The sequence below is a fragment of the Polypterus senegalus genome, chromosome 15 (genome assembly GCF_016835505.1).
Source record: "Polypterus senegalus isolate Bchr_013 chromosome 15, ASM1683550v1, whole genome shotgun sequence".
In the NCBI taxonomy this organism is placed as follows: Eukaryota; Metazoa; Chordata; class Cladistia; order Polypteriformes; family Polypteridae; genus Polypterus; species Polypterus senegalus.
In genome coordinates, this window is record NC_053168.1 from 37,280,029 (window position 1) to 37,298,117 (window position 18,089).

General features: G+C 37.2%; 1 protein-coding gene across 4 annotated transcripts in view; it reads left to right on the plus strand.

The window, feature by feature from the left end:
* elmo1 (engulfment and cell motility 1 (ced-12 homolog, C. elegans)) overlaps positions 1–18,089 on the plus strand; it is a 530,141-nt gene that overhangs the window by 345,580 nt on the left and 166,472 nt on the right. For all 4 annotated transcript variants that reach the window (XM_039737602.1, XM_039737605.1, XM_039737604.1 and 1 more), the window contains one exon: positions 2,072–2,208. In XM_039737602.1, the coding sequence (XP_039593536.1) occupies positions 2,072–2,208 (137 nt within the window). The remainder of the gene's footprint in view (positions 1–2,071; positions 2,209–18,089) is intronic.

Here is an 18,089-nt window from a genome sequence, read left to right on the forward strand (position 1 = left end):
GAGAAGAGGATGGTCAGTTGTTGGGTTTCAGAGAAAGAGAGAGAGAAAGAAGAGTTGAGTGATTCTAGTTTTTGATGGATGGTGAAACCTTGAGTGATTAGATCTAGGTCACTTCCTGTTACGGATCCAGTGTTTGCTTACAAGGAACATTATTTTGTCAATCACATCGAGACAGGTTTAGATCTTGGCTACAACCATAACATAAATGTCCATTTGGGTGCCTTTTTTGTTTGAGGGAACCTCTGCAAAGGCATCAGCTAAACTCTGATTTACACCTTTATTAACAGATTAAGTTTGATATGAGCTGCAGTTTAGGCATTTTCTCAGGAATGTAGGATAGGAGTGCTGCTAGATTTCTGCATCCCTGCTAAACGTGAAGTCTTTACAGACCTTGTGTATCACTAAAAGCCTAGCAGAAAGATGTTCCATTGAAATACTGTTATATTCAGCAGCTATTACAAAACAGAAATATGATTATGTTGTCATTAACCATTTATTTTTTTAATGCCATCAATTTTCTAATGAGAAGTCCTTTTATCAAATAAATTTCATATATTTGAATATGGGATGGCAGAAGTAAGTTGCCAATAATGTACATTAGGCAGAAAGCAGGTATTAACCATGGACCGGATGCTCATCCACCATACAGCCTATTGGGTGAATGATTCCTGTCCATTACGTCTTGCCCTCACAATATTTGACTTTTTTGGCACATAGGTTTGCCTACTCTGTTCACCTGAAATCTAATATGTGCATTGGATTGTATGTTCCAATTTCACTATTTGATATATATGTTTATGTACTATTCATGGTATTTACACTATATGTGCTTACATTGAACTGGTGTATTTATTGTGGAACTTTGTTTTTTCTTATCTGTTGTCTTGACTATTAGCACATTAATTGTATTGTCGTGTTTAATTTGTGTGTACTGGTGTTTGGAAGAGCATGCCAAGTAAGATCTTCATTATACAGTCAGAATCTGACTGTTTTCTGTGCATATAATAATACATTCTCATTCAATGTCATTCCTTCACTCACTCTTGCGAAATGTTTTAGTTCTGGATAACATGTGAAACTGTATTCACTTTTCATGTGTATATGCAGTGTTTGTTTTTGATACTATTTCTTTAACCACAACCTCATGATCCTTTATTAGAATAAGGAAGTTTGGAAAATGGGTAGATAAATATGAAATGTGGCATAAGTATGATATATACATAGAACAATATTGAATTAATAATTTACACATTTGGTTTCTCAAATAACACAAACATGTATGTGCAAAATATAGGTACACATAGATTCTAAACCATAAATTATTAAGTGAAATATTGACTCTAAATGCATTTTGTCAGCTCCACAGTTAACAGTGACTCTTTCTCAAGCTTAAAATAACTGTCAGGAAACCAAGATAAACAAAACCCAGACAGGACATGCCATATAATCTGTTCACTTTATTCTGACATTTTTGTATTCTTTCTTACCTGAGCAGAGCAGCTTTAAGTTTTATATTCTTTTAATTACAAGTTCTGTTTGACACAGTGGCACAGATTTAAAATGTGTGTGACCTAGTATGTATCCACCATATGTTACTGTCTGAAAATCAGAATACAGAATAATTTTAAATAGTAAAAAAAAGTGTTTCACCTCCCTTAGAAATGAAGCACTGTATGTGTTTTTCTTATCTGATTAAATCAGTGTCCTGGATTTTTTTTTCTTACTTTTTGTAGCCTTGTGAAATCTGTCCTGTTTCAGATTCTGTTTAGAAGTTTTTGATGTGCTATTTGGTAGTTAAATAAAAATGACTATTTTGATTTTGCATTAATCTAAATTGATTTTAAGGGAATAGTGTCATCTAAATCTAAATCATATTTTAGCTTGTATATGAGCCAAAGGCATGAAGTATTTTATATAAGTTAAAAGTATAAGATTAAAACTAAACAAAAACTTGGCAAGAAATAAATAGTTTGCACATCTGAGTGCAACAAGAAAATTGTTTTCACAAAAGGTAATTTTTAATGTGGATTTTTATTTTTCTAACTTGGACAGTTTTCTTCTTTTCTCACAGCTAGTGAAACCTGCCCTGATTTCCACCCCATGTTCTTCACTCATGATCGATCGTTTGAGGAGTTCTTTTGCATTTGCATTCAGCTGCTGAATAAGACCTGGAAGGAAATGAGGGCAACTTCAGAAGACTTCAATAAGGTTTGCTAACCTTTTGGTTGTTTGTTTCCTTCTTGCCATAGTAGCCTATCTGGTCTTATACAGTATATATGGCTGAAAGATTTAGCTAGTGATTTTGGTGTCTTTGTCTATTATGGAGCATTTTATCGCATTGTAAATTATTATTCCAATTGGTAAATAATTATCAGAGTCAAATGTGACATCAATGAAGAGACCCAACAGAGACTTTCTAGAAAGGAAAAGTGCACGAAACTCACAGTGACACCACTCCATGTCACAGTGGGCAGATAGAGACAACAAGAGAGCAGTATGTTCTGTCATTGTAGGGCATGCCCGAGAGAAACTGAGAGGAACTGGGACCTGCAACAAAGTATACAACATTCACACTAGACCCTCGAAGAAGAATGAGGCTCTGGAGGACACATGCCAGCTATGTTATGACGCTGTGACAAAAGTTTCAAAACACATATCTATTGGTGTTTGAGAAATATTTCTGGGAAACAAAATATAATTTCCTCATGGACATTATGCCTTTTTCCCTGCAAGATGCAAAGTTCTTTTCAAGTATTTACTTAATTACATGTTGATGATTTGAACTCTTCATAGCACCAGTATGCATCAAAATCCTCCCCCACAAAAATTAGGTTTTCTTTATAGACTTAGGTGTGCTGAATCCATTTCTGAAACTGCAATATTTATGCCACAAACCATTTTTGCAAGATGCTAGATTCTGTGAAAAGTACTGTTTTGATTAAAAAAAAGTTACATTTGTTTTATGGCATGTGCATTTTTCATGCTCTGAATATTATTTGAAGTATACTTTGAGCTGAACAGTGGCAATCTCCCCTGATCATAACATGAGATGAGGTGAAAGCAACCCAAAATCAAACATTTGCTGCACATTTTTGCTCTGTTTTTTCTCTCTTCCTATTTCTTCAAAATAGCCAGGAATTTATATTAGAAGGTTAAAATTATGTTTTTTTTTATTGTCCAGAACGGGGAATGTTGTTGCTTAAATGGTTTTTACACAAATGTGCAATGTTAGGTTGATCCATACATTATCTTGATCAGTAAAAGAATTTAAAAAAAAAAAAAAAAAAAGTGTGCCGCAAACTTCTTGGAAATACAAAGGCATAAAACTGTAAATAGTTGAGGAGCTTATTTCTTTCTACTTGGCACTCGGGTACATTATATTTTTACAATAACCATTTTATTTGGATTTTTTTCCATAAGAACATTAAAGCGCTCTCTGATGTTGCTCAAATAGGGAGGCATTACAGGTCTTTTCACCACCTCTGAAACACTTTATGGTCATTGTTAAAAAAAGACTATCAAGTGACTACTTTTTGAAAGTAATAGTTATACTTAAATAAAACTGCATTATACGTGTTTTGTCTACTTTTAAAAAATATATTGTTTTTTCTCTAAAATAGGGTTTTTCATTTTAAACTTTCATCTCTCAAAAGCTGGACATTATGGAGCAATTCTGTTACCCAATTTGAACCCAGCTCAAATCTATGAAAAACACCTACAATATTTAATGGGAGAAAAAACAAAATTTTGCTGACAAGTGTAGGCTATTGAAGAATACTTCTTCATTTTTTAGGGCTCATTTCATTTACCTAGGTGGTTAAATATTACGATTTTAAGTGTCTGCTGTACTTTACATTGCCTGTTTTGTGATTTTTAATGCAGGTAGTCCCAGGTTACAGACATCCGACCTACGACTTACAAACTGGGCTGCAGCTGTGACGCGTGCACCTCAGTAACTGCTGCTCTGTCATCTTCGATGCTGCAAGCGGTGGCTAGAGGAGGCCGATTTCACTGCTCGCGCAGTGTAGTGACCCTCGGGCTGCTCCCGACTGCAAGCGGTGACCCGTGGTCCATAGTCACCGGGCCACAGTTATCATTCGTTTGCAAGACGGAGGCTTGATGGGGTGAATCGCTGCCCGCTCACTAAAGCCGCCGCAGCTACTGCTCCTGACTAGATGCAGGCTGGATGGAGTGGTGGGGGGCGTTTCACTGCCTTCCCATCACACACGGCTGTCCCGTTTGTTTTTGGTGTCTGGCTGGTAATGCTGCAAGCGGTGACTCGGTTGTGGCTGAACGGAGGCCATTGAGGGTGAAAACGGGGTGGCAGGGGGTAGCATTGTAGTGTGCCTCGGATGGCTGCCTGTTGAATGGGGGCGGTGTTGGGCGATTCACTACCCCCCTTTGGCCGCAATGTGTTTGTTCTCAGTGGGCGGACGCTGCAGGCAGCATACTGTAGTGAAGGTGACTGTGTGGTGGGCGAGTGATGAACCCCCTCGCTGTCCCCATTCATTCTAAATAAAAAGCCTGCTTGTACTGTTGGGCAAATAGCAGGAAGTTGTCTCATGTCAGTACATCAGACGTGTTGACAATAGGTGCCTTCCTGCTGTGGTAGCGTGTACAGTGCTGTGCAGAAGAGCTCATCTTAATCTTTTGTCTTCACCCTTCAAGAATGTCTCTGAAACACAAATCTGATGCAAGTGCTGGTGATACAGTAAAGAAGAGAAAACCCATCACAATTGAAAATAAAGTAGAAATGATTAAAAGGTCAGAAAGAGGTGAAACTCCGTCGTTCATTGGCAGGGCACTTGGTTACAGTCGGTCAACAATAGCATTTATTAAAATAATGTACCTATTCCGACTTACATACAAATTCAACTTAAGTACAAACCTACAGCCCCTATCTCGTACGTAACCCAGGGACTGCCTGTATAAGGTATAGTAAATCCTCACTATCTGCAGATTTGCTTATTTACTATTATTGTGACACCCATGGGCAAATCGTGCCTAGTTGAGCATAAGGTCCCCACTGCAGACCATGGAATGGTGCAGAGATGGAAACTGCATAGCAATGAAATATGAGATTTGACCGATAATAATTCTGTGATGTCCTTGATGTCTGGGGCTGTACATACACTACACTGAATGGATCAACATGTAAACCATTGTACCCCACTCGTGATGGGGTCAGGAGCTTGCCAAATGCACACAATCATTAAGCCACTGCCCTTTGTACAACACCGCCTGTCGCTTGTACTGATTAGATGGTTTAGTGAGATCTTCAGAATGGCCTCACTGCAGTCGTTTGCAGCCTCTAGTAGAGAATCTAGAAAAACATGGACCTTAACTGTAGTGGAAGAAAAAGTTGTAACAATGTTTGAATGGGTGAACCTGTGAAAGGATCATTATTGAACCTCAAGGGGGAAGAGAGAAGGTGTGGTGCTTCAGCCTGTCCCTGTACTCCCCCAGAGCCAATTTTCTGGCACAACTTAACCCAAATTGTCCCATAAGATCAATGCTTCAGTATCCATGTTTTCCATATCCGCTGCATTTTTCAGGAAGATAACCTCTACAGATAACAAGAATTGACTGTACTTGTTTTAAGTTAAAGCTCCTTTTTTCACATTTAATACTGTACTGTTAAAATTAGCCAGGTCTGTAGGTTGCAAATAACATCCACTCTACCTACAGGATGTCATGAAAGAGTAGAACCATTTAAGATCATTATAACCTGAACAGCACTAAGTTAATTGCCACACTTTCTGAGTGTAAAATCCAGAGGAATGCTGAACATTTTCCTTGATAACAAATGTTTTGATGTGGGAATAATCTCTGTAAAAAACAAGACTCCAAAACAATATTTATTTTCTTTCATTTATTGTATACCATATTTGGTTTGACGATTGCTGCGCCTGGCTCTGTCAAATTATTTTCAAGATTATTTTCAGTGTTTTTTTTAGTAGATACTACCAGGTGAACATACCCATTACCTGTGAAGACACTGTTAGTGCTGGACATCTGGGTAATTAATTTCTCATTTGCAAATCCACCAAAGGTTACACATAGTTGTATGAGACATCAGCTTTGGGGATTTCTCTATATTTTCTTTATCAGTTACATAACTTTCTGTATTGTTTACTAGACTATGCTGTTTTGAAATGTTTCCATTCTGTAAGATATTATTGTATAGAAATATTGTAGAGTGTCAGTATGTCCTCCTTTAGTAAGAATTCGGAATGTGCAGTCTCTGTATGATTATAGGCAGCTTAAACTAAAGGCCACCTCCAAAAATTGTGGCATTAATTTGTTTAGTGGAAAAAGGTTGATGAATTTCTCATTTCTTAAATGGTTATTTTTATTGATGGCTTTATTACTGAGATATTTTTTCTTTTGGATACAAGAGTAATCAATTGTGTAATTGGTAAACATTAGAAACCCCACACAACAGAAGATAGATTGTTCATTATAGAGGTAAATGAAATGAACTGAGAAGTAAATAGAATTAAATATTCTTCCATTTTTCAACCAGTTTCTTTGTATAATGAAAAAATAATAAAGTAACTTAGTGAGTCTTACTAAAAATTAAAATCACCAAACTGTTAATATACTTCACTTTAAACATTTTTTTCTGTCAGCCCAGCACAAACACAAATGTTTCCAGATTCTAGTGCCACATACTTATTGGCTGCAAAAGTCAAATGTAAGGGCAACACAACAAAGGAAAATATAAATCTTTTGACTGCTGATTCTTATTAAAAAAAAATATTGATGATTGATACTATAACAACATAGTGTAATATTAGTAACATAAATTGGTATATGTGTTTGTAAGGTGTATGAATTGAACAGTTATGGCTTTGAATGCAAAACAAATATAAAAATTATCATTGCAGAACTTGATTATTAACATGTTGTCTCCTAGAAGACGTGACCAGCAACAAACTCTGCAATGCTACAATTTTTTAATGAATTTGGAATGATTTCATAAGATCGATAAGAGCCATTATATTACTTTAGGATATCAGCTTTAATAATTTTGGCTGTAATTGTTCTAGATATAAACATGGTGAAAAGCTATAAAATGGTAAGGATAGGTAAAATATATAAAAGTGAGATATTTTTATCTTAGTTTGTATATAAACAAGATCGTACTTTCCAGATTTCAATAATTCTGGGTATATTTTTGTTGACAGATTGCTAAGTAGATTGATAGTTCTTTATTGACCCCCCCACCTGCTGAGAACATGGTGCTAATACACAAAAGTATGACTACTGTGAAAACTTCTGTTACTCCTTGAATGATGTGTACACATAATTTACATGTATATTTAGGTCAAAATATAGATGCTCAAAGTATGGTGCACTTCACACTCACACAACGGACCTCCTCATTAAGTCATAAAATGTGGTTCCTCCTTAACAGCCTCTGCTGTTGCAAAGTATCCAACCACTCCACCTCAGAGAGCCTCCTTGTAAACTACTGCTTTATCATCTACTTGATTAAAGTCACAAAATAGTTGAGTAAAACATCTGTCATAATTACATCTTCCCTGTTGTCTGTATCACCTGTTTGCAGGATTATTTTATTTGCTTTACCTAACACTGAATTCTTTGCTAAAGAGCTTTATTCTTTTCAAGTGTATGCTTCATTATTATCCTTCTTCATACTTTACAAAGATCTACATCAACATACAAACAGTAGTGCAAGTACTTTAAATGAGATTTAAAATTTGATGAAGCAGATCAAAAGTTGATTGAATCATTGCAAAATCAAATGAAAATTCAGGCACATTATTATATAAAATTAAAGACTTGTGTATCTGAAGCCTACATACACACTGTAGATAAAATAAGGGGTCTTACCTTATGGAAATTTATACATTCACGAGACTTCTAGGAATGATAACCCTATGTACCTTGATACAGTAATCTGTTTCTTGGATTACTTTTTAATGATCAGAATATTTAACGTTGCTTTAATTTATAAAATCATATTGTCCTAATATAGGCACTGCTTGAGTGATGTCTTCACCTTTGTTTTGACCACTTTTAAGCAAGCTGTATTCTTTAGTTTTCATTTGAGCATCTAATTCATTTGATTTATATTTCAAAATTATAAACTTGAAAGCAGAAAGAATCTTTCATTGGGTACGTGGACTAGAGTAAATCTATGCTGTTCTGTGTAATAAATGGCAACACTCAATGATTGCAACTCACTGCTTTGACGGAGGCAAAACTATAAAAATAATAACATGCCAGTGCTTGAAATGTCTATAGCCTTTTGTTTTTATCTCATGAGGCTAGCTACTAAAGTTGCTGAACTATTGCCAAAAGCAAAACAATGGGTGACAAGGTGATTGACCAATTAAATTGAATTACAGTATGTTTGCAGTGTGCTGAAGTAAATCCATTATACCATTTATTGATTAATATCAGTTGTCATAAAAATATTAGTAGCTCAGTATGCACTAAAGTGGCCCGCTTCTTTCAATTAAAAAAAAAGAAAAAGAAAACAATGCACCCTGCCAGGCAATTGACAGATTCATTTGAAATTTTACCTTGCAAGCCTATCTTCAGCATTTCAATTCTTAATCTCAAAAACTAAGGACAGAAATAGCAAATTAGGCTAAAAATAGACAAGTATTGTGGCAATTGCAATTTGAATATATGAAATTCCATACAAGTTTACTTGTTTTTGTTTGTGCTGTTATACCTTTCAGTGACTTTGTACATTATTCACTATTAACTTTATAACATTTTATATAGTATGAATCAAGCAGATGTGATTTTCAGATATTATTCTTATATGATTTGGTAGATATCTGAAGGCTCTTGGAAAGTTTTACATTTCTTAACCAGTGGACTGTGGTTTAAATAATGAAATTTATTCTACTCACATGCAACAACAGATCGTATGGCTATGAAGATGCTTCTTGGCAGGTGTCACAGATAGAGATAGCTTATAAAGTTTGCAGTAAAGAGGTTAAATCATCATAGGGCATATTTTGTATAGCTCTGATTAAAGAACTCATTGACAAAAGGGTAATGCCTTTATTAAAAACATAAAAATGTACCAAATAAAGGTTCAGAGGTAGTTGTATATTAGGCATCAGGTGGTTGAGAGCCTGCAGCTCATACTCATTCTTATTATAACCTTTGACGTTAACATTTTTTTTTGTTGCTTTCTAAATTTGAAATGTAGATCGTTTCAAATAAATATATATAAGTTCTTAGTAGAAGTCTTTTAAAATATATTAATAGAGGATGCATGTACTTTATGCAGTGCATAGCTATCTTATTAGGCACACCTGCCCTTTCCATAACAATGCTCATTCAATGAGATCATCGTATATAAAGACAATAATGTTTAAAGACAGTAGCAGGTTCCAGTGGATCACAATTGAGAGGGAGAATGAGCAAAACAAAAAGTGTAAATGGATTTGAAAGTTAAAGGCTACAGCTATAAACAGACTATTGATGAAATGGGTTGATGGAAGCTGACATGACTTGTTCAGGGTAACAAATAGACTGTAGTTGGTTAGCTAGCAGCTATGTTAGTGGAAAATGATGTGGAAGAACACATTTCAGAACCTTGATTTCAACATGGTATGGCATCCAATGACCCAACTGAGCAGCTGGCTGATTAGGTCTGACCACTGTGACTCTAGGTGATATCGTATTGTCCTCTGGATGGAATAACAGGTACAGCTGTGTATCATTGGCATAGCACTGATAAGAGAACCCATGGGACTGGGTGATAGAGCCCAGTGAGGTGGTGTGCAGAGAGAAAAGTAAAGGACCCAGCACCGATCCTTGGGGTACACCTGTGCGTGTCTGATAAATCTTTCACAACTCTCCTTGCCAGGACACACTGTAGGATTGGCCTGAGATGTAGGACTGACACCATCTGATGCTACTGTCAGAGGACGCGGCAAGAAGGATGTTGTGGTTGACCATGTCAGATTCAGAAGAGAGATATAGCAGGATCAGGACCGATGAAATGTTGGTAGCTCAAACAAGTATAGCCATCTTAGTCACGTAGTTCCGCTTGAAGCCAGACTGGTTGGTATCAAGCAGTCCATTCTGTACAATGAAGGCAAAGACCTAGTTAGAAACAGTGTGTTCATGTATTTTGGAAAGAAGTGAAAGTACGGCCTGTAATTGTTAACTTGGAATGGATTGAGTGTTGGTTTTTTGAGAAGTGGGGTTATCAGAGCATGTTTGAAGATGGTAGGAAATGTGCCTGAGCTGAATGAGGTTTTAATGATGTGTGTAATTATAGGAATGAGTGAGGGAGAGATGGTCAGAAGGAGATGTGAGGAGACAGGGTTGAGTAGAAACATAGTTGGGTGATTGGAGGCAGGGGTGGTTTGGAAACATCAGTGCCAGAGAGTGAAGAGAATGTGGAGAATGTTGGGTGATGTTTGGAAGGAGGAATGATGAGTGGCAAGGGTGAGAACTGAGTGCTGATAGTAGCCACTCTATCCTGAAAAAATGTGGCAAAGTCTTTAAACAAGGAAGTTGGGGGAGGAGGTGGAGGAGAGTTCAGAAGGGAAGCGAATGCCGATAATAGAGAGCATGTGTCAGTGGTGCTGTTATTTCTAGCCTCCTAGAACTTTACCTTAGTGTTGATGGTGGCAATAAAAACAATGTGAGGATGGATTGATACCTAGCCAGGTCTATCAGAGCCTTTGACTTCCTCTGTTTCTTTTTGGCTGTCCTGAGATTGGTCCATTAATTGCGGAGTGCTTCTGAAAACCAGGGACAGGAGGGTCTTTTATGTGCATGCCTAGATGAGTGGGGACAAACCTTATCAAGACAGGACAACAGAATTGAAATAGGGTGTCTGTGGCAGGCACTGTTGGTGTCGAGAGAGGAGAAATAGTCAGGGGGAGGGATAGCAGAGAAAACTTTGGAAGAGAAATGAGTGGGAAAGAGGGAGCGGAGGTGACAGCAGAAGTATATTTGGTGTGAGGAGAAAACAGAGAAGAGGGAAACCGCAAGGAGAACTGAAAGAAAAAGTGGTCAGACATGTGTAGAGGAGTGACAGTTGGTATTTGTGGGAGTGCATTTGTGTGAGTGAATGAGGTCAGGCAGATTGCTGGCCTTGTGAATTGGTGGGGTGTGGAGCTGTGTGATGTTGAAGGAGGAAAGAGGGCTATCCAGGTGGATGTTCAGGTACCCGAAAATTAGAAGTGGGCTTCTGTCATCTGGGAGGGAAGAGAGCAGTCCATCCTGCTCATCAAGGAAGATCCTGAGCAAACCCGGAGGGCAGTAAACAACAGCAATAGTCATGTTAATTGGAAAGGAGACAGACAGTAATAGCAAGGTATTCAAAAGTAATAAAGTTGCATACATTACCCAGAGGGGTGAATTTCCAGCTCTTAGATGTAAGAATATCTGTCCCCCCACCACTACCAATGGATTGGCAGGAGTGGGAGAATTTGAATGCAGAGGAAAGTGGTGTCTGTGTTACGGTGTTTTCAAATCAAAGATTGGCAGTTCCACAAGCCAAAGGAGAAGACAGTATCTGAAGTGGTGGCTTAATGCAGTGGATGAAGGTTGTCTGGGTTTCACCCTCTCCTGCTAAAGGGGCGAGAAAAATGTCTTCTATTAATAATGGGAGTGTATTGTTGACACATGTTGAAGACGACATTGACAGGAAAACACAAGAACAGTACTTTAGTCAAGTAGGAGTGTCTGGTGGACTAGCACAGGTAGGCTTGTGGTCTTCATATGAGGAGGGCTGCACACAGAGGCTGACACTTGCACTGATGCATACGCAACAGCGCCCTAAGTCTCCTTAATTAGGGAGCAGCATTGAGCCCAGTTGAGAGCCACAAAGCAAGGGGTGGTACTCGTTAAACAGACCAGTAGCAGACATACAAACAAAGACGTGGGTGGACTGCTAGATTTAAAACACAATGATAAGCGGTGAAATCAACTTTATAAAGATAATGATAACTAAGCACAGAGAACGATATGTAAAGTACAAGTACAATCACTAAAAGAAACCCAAACCTGAAAACACCTTTTCTGAAACAGACACCTAAGAACCCAGAAGTTATTCGCCTTGACTGGAAACAGGATACACCAGTTTAAATCCCCTAACCCTACAAGTTAGGATTACATTTTGGGTTTCGTTGATTTGATCTGTTGTCTCCTTGTTATAATTCCTGTTTGTTTCTGAGTCCTGTTTTTTTCCAGTCCATGCTCTTATGCTCATTGCATAACATCTTGGCCTCTTGGCTCTTTCCAGATGATACTCTGGCAGTCAAAGCCAATTCACCAGCTAGTGATGGTGAGCTGATAGCTGAGCATTCCTTTTATATAAGTGTCCAGAAGACATAACTACAAGGTGGATTTTTGACCTTTAGCCCAAGGTTCTCAGGTACCAGTTATACTTAAGGGACAACCTTGTATTCAAACATGATGCTTCTTTTGGACAAAGGCTACTACTAAAGTCTGGTAACAGCTCACTACATAAATTCAGAAAAAAATAGGCTATTTATTCTACCCAGTTTCCCAGAATACCTGCTGGGTAATATAGTACTGTCATTCATACCCCCCATCCTCACTACCTCCAAACAGGCTGAATACTCCTAAAATTTCTGAGAACATACTGTTTGTATTTTGTGGTTCTTTTTCAATACCAGTATATATACCAGTGTATACTGTACGCTTATAATCTTGAAATTAATTCCTTATAGCGGACAGTGGGTCTGAAACATCAAATTATATATTAATATTAAATAAATTAGAATACTGTATACTTTTAAACTCTGCTGTCTGCAAGGCAGACACAAACAAAATCTTAATTCTCTTTGAAGTTCTACCTTTTATCCTGATAAATTCACTTACAATGACTATTTGTGTTCAGACATCTTAAGGAAAATATTCTCTTCTTTTACTAAAATAGCAAATAGTGCTTGACATTAATGTGATACTTACTTAAGCATAATGCTAATTTTCTAGTAAATAATGTAGCTGTATAATGTAGGGTATAATTGCATTAAAAATTGGCATTTACAATTTTAAATAAGGCTATTTGAAACTAATGAGGCTTTAACAACTTGTCAGTTATAATTGTAGCTAAGTATTCTGAACAATACATGTGAAATACCAGAAATTGTTATATGTAAGAACAATTCAAGTTCAGCAATACAGGTGAAAGCTGAGCATTTTTTCTGATCTTCTTGTTTTGTTTTTAAGCAAATACTTGCTATCGGGCAGTTGCAGGCATTCACATCAAAATTGCTATACACTTTTCTCAAGTTGCAACTCACCAAAGGTAAAGTTGCCTTTGTAATTTCTAATATGAGTTGCCAGCTTCTATCTTGCATGTCTCGATGTGATAAAACACTGAAGAATACCCACATGGGTTGTGCAGCTGAAAGAATATGTCTCTCAATAAGCAGTGAAAAAGTTTAGTGGATCTGGGGCTTTGGAAGATTGACAGAAAACTAATCTTTCACTGCACCTTTACACTGTGGGCATAAATGAGTACATTTTAGTCCTTAGTTTCCTGACAGTAATAACAACATGTTCATTTCCTCATTTTATTGATAAAATAGATTAAAAGAATACTATTTGAATTAGACTCCGAGTGCTAGTTCAGACAAACCTATTTTTGGCTGTATGCATACCGTCTGTTAAGGCATCGTCTAGGATGACCCACTTACGTGTTTTTACCCTTTTACAAAAAGTGCATTTTGATTTTTAAATAATAACTGAATTAGCAGTATATTTTGTTTTCTGTTTTTATAAAAACAATAAATCTGTTCTGATGTTTATTTGACACTTTTCACTATGTTTTCTTACCATGTGCACTCAGTCTTCCAATGTGCTTAACCCTGCACATTGCAGCCTGAATATAAATATTTTTCTTGGATCAGCAAAGTCCACCTTAAGACAGGTGCCATAGATAAATATCCAGCTTGCACCACATCTAGACAGAAAGACTCCCTTGTAAATCTGCTTGTCTGAGTAGTTGTAATTGACATAAAACTGACAGTATTGAAATAATTATTTCAACAATGAATGTTAGCATATGAAAATGAACACATTTTACTTTAAACTATACTCGTTTAAGTTCATACTGTCCTTTTCTCCTACTTTTTACTGTATTTTCTAGGTGCCAAATTTTATTAATGTAATCTTTGACTTTAATTTATGAATTATATTTATGTATCACTTTACTAATGTACTTTATATAGAAAATAGGTGAACGCCAACCACCAACAATGTGTAGCATCCATCTGGATGATGTGATTGCACCCAGTTTTCTGCTAGTAAGATCACGGCACATTATCTATTATGAATATTAAAAAGGTGAGAGAGATAGTCAATAAACATTGGGGAATGATGAGGGGGCCAGCATGACCAGTCTGTGGGGAATTTACAAACAACATCGGAAAATATGATACCTCTGTTTTGAAAGATGCCCTGGGATCTCTTATGACCAAAGAGAGTCAGGACCTCAATTTTATGTGTCATATGAAAGATGGTACCAATTTTTACAGCACTGTTTCCCCGTCACTGCTCTTCAGCATTAGGATCCACACACAGACCACAGTGTAACCACCACCTAGCAGTAAGTAAGCCAGGCTTTTCCAAGATGGTCTCCCATTCATGCATATGAAATACTTGTTGCGAAGTGCAGGATGTATGGCTGCTGGCCATGTAATAAACCTAGTCCATTTAATTATTTAAAGATTATAGTAAAATGCCAGTTTGCATTTCATTGTCTCCAGTCATGCTGCCAAAACAGAAAAACATAATATTTCTGCATTACCTTAATGATATATTGTAATTTCTCAAATATTTTAAAATCTTGTTGTGACCCAGTTGAGTACAGAATATTCTACTGGAAATTGCTTACATTTTAGATGTCCACACACTGAGACTGTTTTCCTGAGAATACCATTGTAAGTGTAATATGGCATTTATCTTTGCAAAGTACAGTCTCTTTACACTTTGCTTTTCTTCAGATAATGCAAGTGTAAGGATATCATGTGGTAAGTGGGAAAGAAGGATGTGGCACACTGGGAGGTTAACTCAGAATAACAGGCATCATGATAAGCAATCAACCCACAATAATAAAGAACTCGGTAAAGACAGTGTGTGTCCTAAAGCAAGGAAGAGAAATACCCAAGCAGCATTCCTCTAATGTAATATCATTTCATCAAAGCATAAAGTATCTAATATTTGCTGCTTTTGGATTGATTTCTGTTCAGTGACTCTCTGCACCATCTCCCTTATGAGATGTGCCCATTCTGCACAGACAGAAATTGTCATGCAGGCTGCACAGTGAACTCCCAGAGGACGCTGTATCTGGAAAATGAGCAGGACTGCACATTCATCACAGTGTCAGACATAAACATGGTCACAAACTATAAATAATAAACCTTTTTTCAAATCATGCACCAGATTTACTCCAGTTTTTTTTTTCATTGCAATGCTTATTCTTAAATATAATATTTTGTGAGCTTCTGTAAGTGCTATTCCACCGTACTATTCAGTGTGTCCTTACATACATTTAGCTTTTAATTTCAAACAAGTTATTATTAGTTGTGGCATTTTTTTATATTTTGGAATCTATTCTTGTCTGCTCCATAAAGCATCCTGAGATTGTGTATTCTATCATATGAAGTACTTTTTAAGGCATAAAGATTGATTGATTAAAATACAGTATTCTTAAGAAGTATGAGGTTGTAGTCTGACATACCTAGTTATTCACTCCAACTGCCCTGCGGCTTGCTCCAAAAAAATCAGACAAGTGATTTTTGTCTTAAGTCATAGGGGCAGGCTCTGTGTGTGTAAGAGCTGACAACCAATGAGTGCTCACCCAAAGTACAATGGTATTAATGCTGCTACAAGGAATAAGTAACACAAGTGTTTTGGACCACACAAACAGAAGAGAGGTTCATCTTTCTGATGTCTTGTGTTTTACATTCCACAATTGATAAGGAAAAAAAAGGGCAAAGATTGTGGCTGAACTCGCCATACCTTTTAACCCTTTGTAGAGCTCTGGCTCTGTCAGACAGCACGTTTATTGCAGTCAAATAAAAGGTGCAAACACAACAAATTTGGAGTTGCCAAATTTAATATGCCCAATGATTTTCATTCTTTTAAACTGACAAAATCTGTCAGTGAGATCAGCAACTGCAGTCACCAAGTCTGACATACCCTTAAGTTTGTGTTTGTATTTGTTTTCAGATTGTCAAATGCAAAGGAATTTGATAATTCTGTGCAGAAGCAATATTAGTAGATAATACATATGTTATCACATTTAACTTTATTTTACATTGTAACTTATACTTCGCAACTGACAAGTGTAAATATTTAAGGCACAAAACGCCATAAAGCATCCATCCATCCATCCATCCATTTTCTAACCCGCTGAATCCGAATACAGGGTCACGGGGGTCTGCTGGAGCCAATCCCAGCTAACACAGGGCACAAGGCAGGAACCAATCCAGGGCAGGGTGCCAACCCACCACAGGACACACACAAACACACCAGGGCCAATTTAGAATCGCCAATCCACCTAACCTGCATGTCTTTGGATTGTGGGAGGAAACCGGAGCGCCCGGAGGAAACCCACGCAGACACGGGGAGAACATGCAAACTCCACGCAGGGAGGACCTGGGAAGCGAACCCGGGTCTCCTAACTGCGAGGCAGCAGCGCTACCACTGCGCCACCGTGCTGCCCAAAATGAATCGGGTAGCGCGCGTACATACTCAGTACACCCCCTCTCGGGAATCGAACCGCGAATGTCGGCGTTAGAGGCGAAGACTCTACAATTGCGCCATAAAGCAGTCAGACACAAATTCATATTGTTCATTTTCATAAACTGATTTTGCTTTTTTAAAATAATGAAGCAATAGCCCTAGAAATTTGTGAGGAACTTGTATTGCAGTTTAACCTTGTTAATAACCTTGATATGATGTAGTAGAAACTTATTTTATTCTGAAGTGTTCAAATACAATTTGTTTTCATTTGGGCTGAAATATCTATTGGTTTTCATTATTTCTTACTTAGTACTGAAAATATATTTAATGTGTATAAATTTACCTCAGTTCAGGATACTTGTTAAAATGGAAGAAAAAAAGTGATACATTATCAGTCTTATTCTAATTGCATGGCAAGTTTGTAAATCTCTTGCCATGAGCACCGAGTCTGCAAAAGGTAGCAACTCATACTGTTTAATTTAGAGTGTTAAGAGACTCATGTTTAGGAATTTTATGAAAGGTTTGTTTTTCACTTGTTGCATGACAACCTCTCTTGAAAATACTAAATGGATATACTGTATACTGTTTTTCGCTATTTGATTTGAATCACATGTAAAACCTGTCACATTTACGAAACTATTACTCTCTTCTCCACATGGCACTCTTCTTCATATGCCTGCGGTAATACCTTGTATTGAACCCTTCAAATGTCCTCCTTTCAACCAAAGCTTCTTGAATAACCTAAGTAAGCCATTCTCACCTGTACAGTCACATGTGCGATCTGCAAGCTAGTCTCTCAACTTCCTCATGTTTCTGGGATCCACAGGCTTTTTTTCCGAGCTTTGAGTGCACCCTTGGTGTGAACCTATCCATGAAATACTGGAATCATTACTGTTTCCCCCTGGCTACAACATGTTTAAACTTTTCAGTTATCAAAAGAAGAATTTTAAATATATATTTCAGAAAAACAAAATTTCTATTCTGTTTTAAAAAAAAATGACTAGAGTTTATTTAAGTGGTTTGTTTAGTAATCTATATATATAATTCACTAAGGGTACACAAGACACTAAGCGCAAGCAAGACATTGAGGGCACGCAAGACAGTGAGCGCAAGCAAGACAGAGCCCCTCCCGCCAACTCTAAGACCATGGGATACACTCGACAGAACCCCGCCCGCCAACTCTAACTAAGGGCAAGCGAGACAGACAGTGCATGCAAGACAGAGAGCCCGACCACCAACTCTAAGACCGTGGGATAGGCACGCATTTAGTGTATAAATTGATATAAATAATTCCATGTAAATGATTCACCAAAATCTGTTGTATGTAAATGATACTGTTTAAAACGTTATTGCTTTTT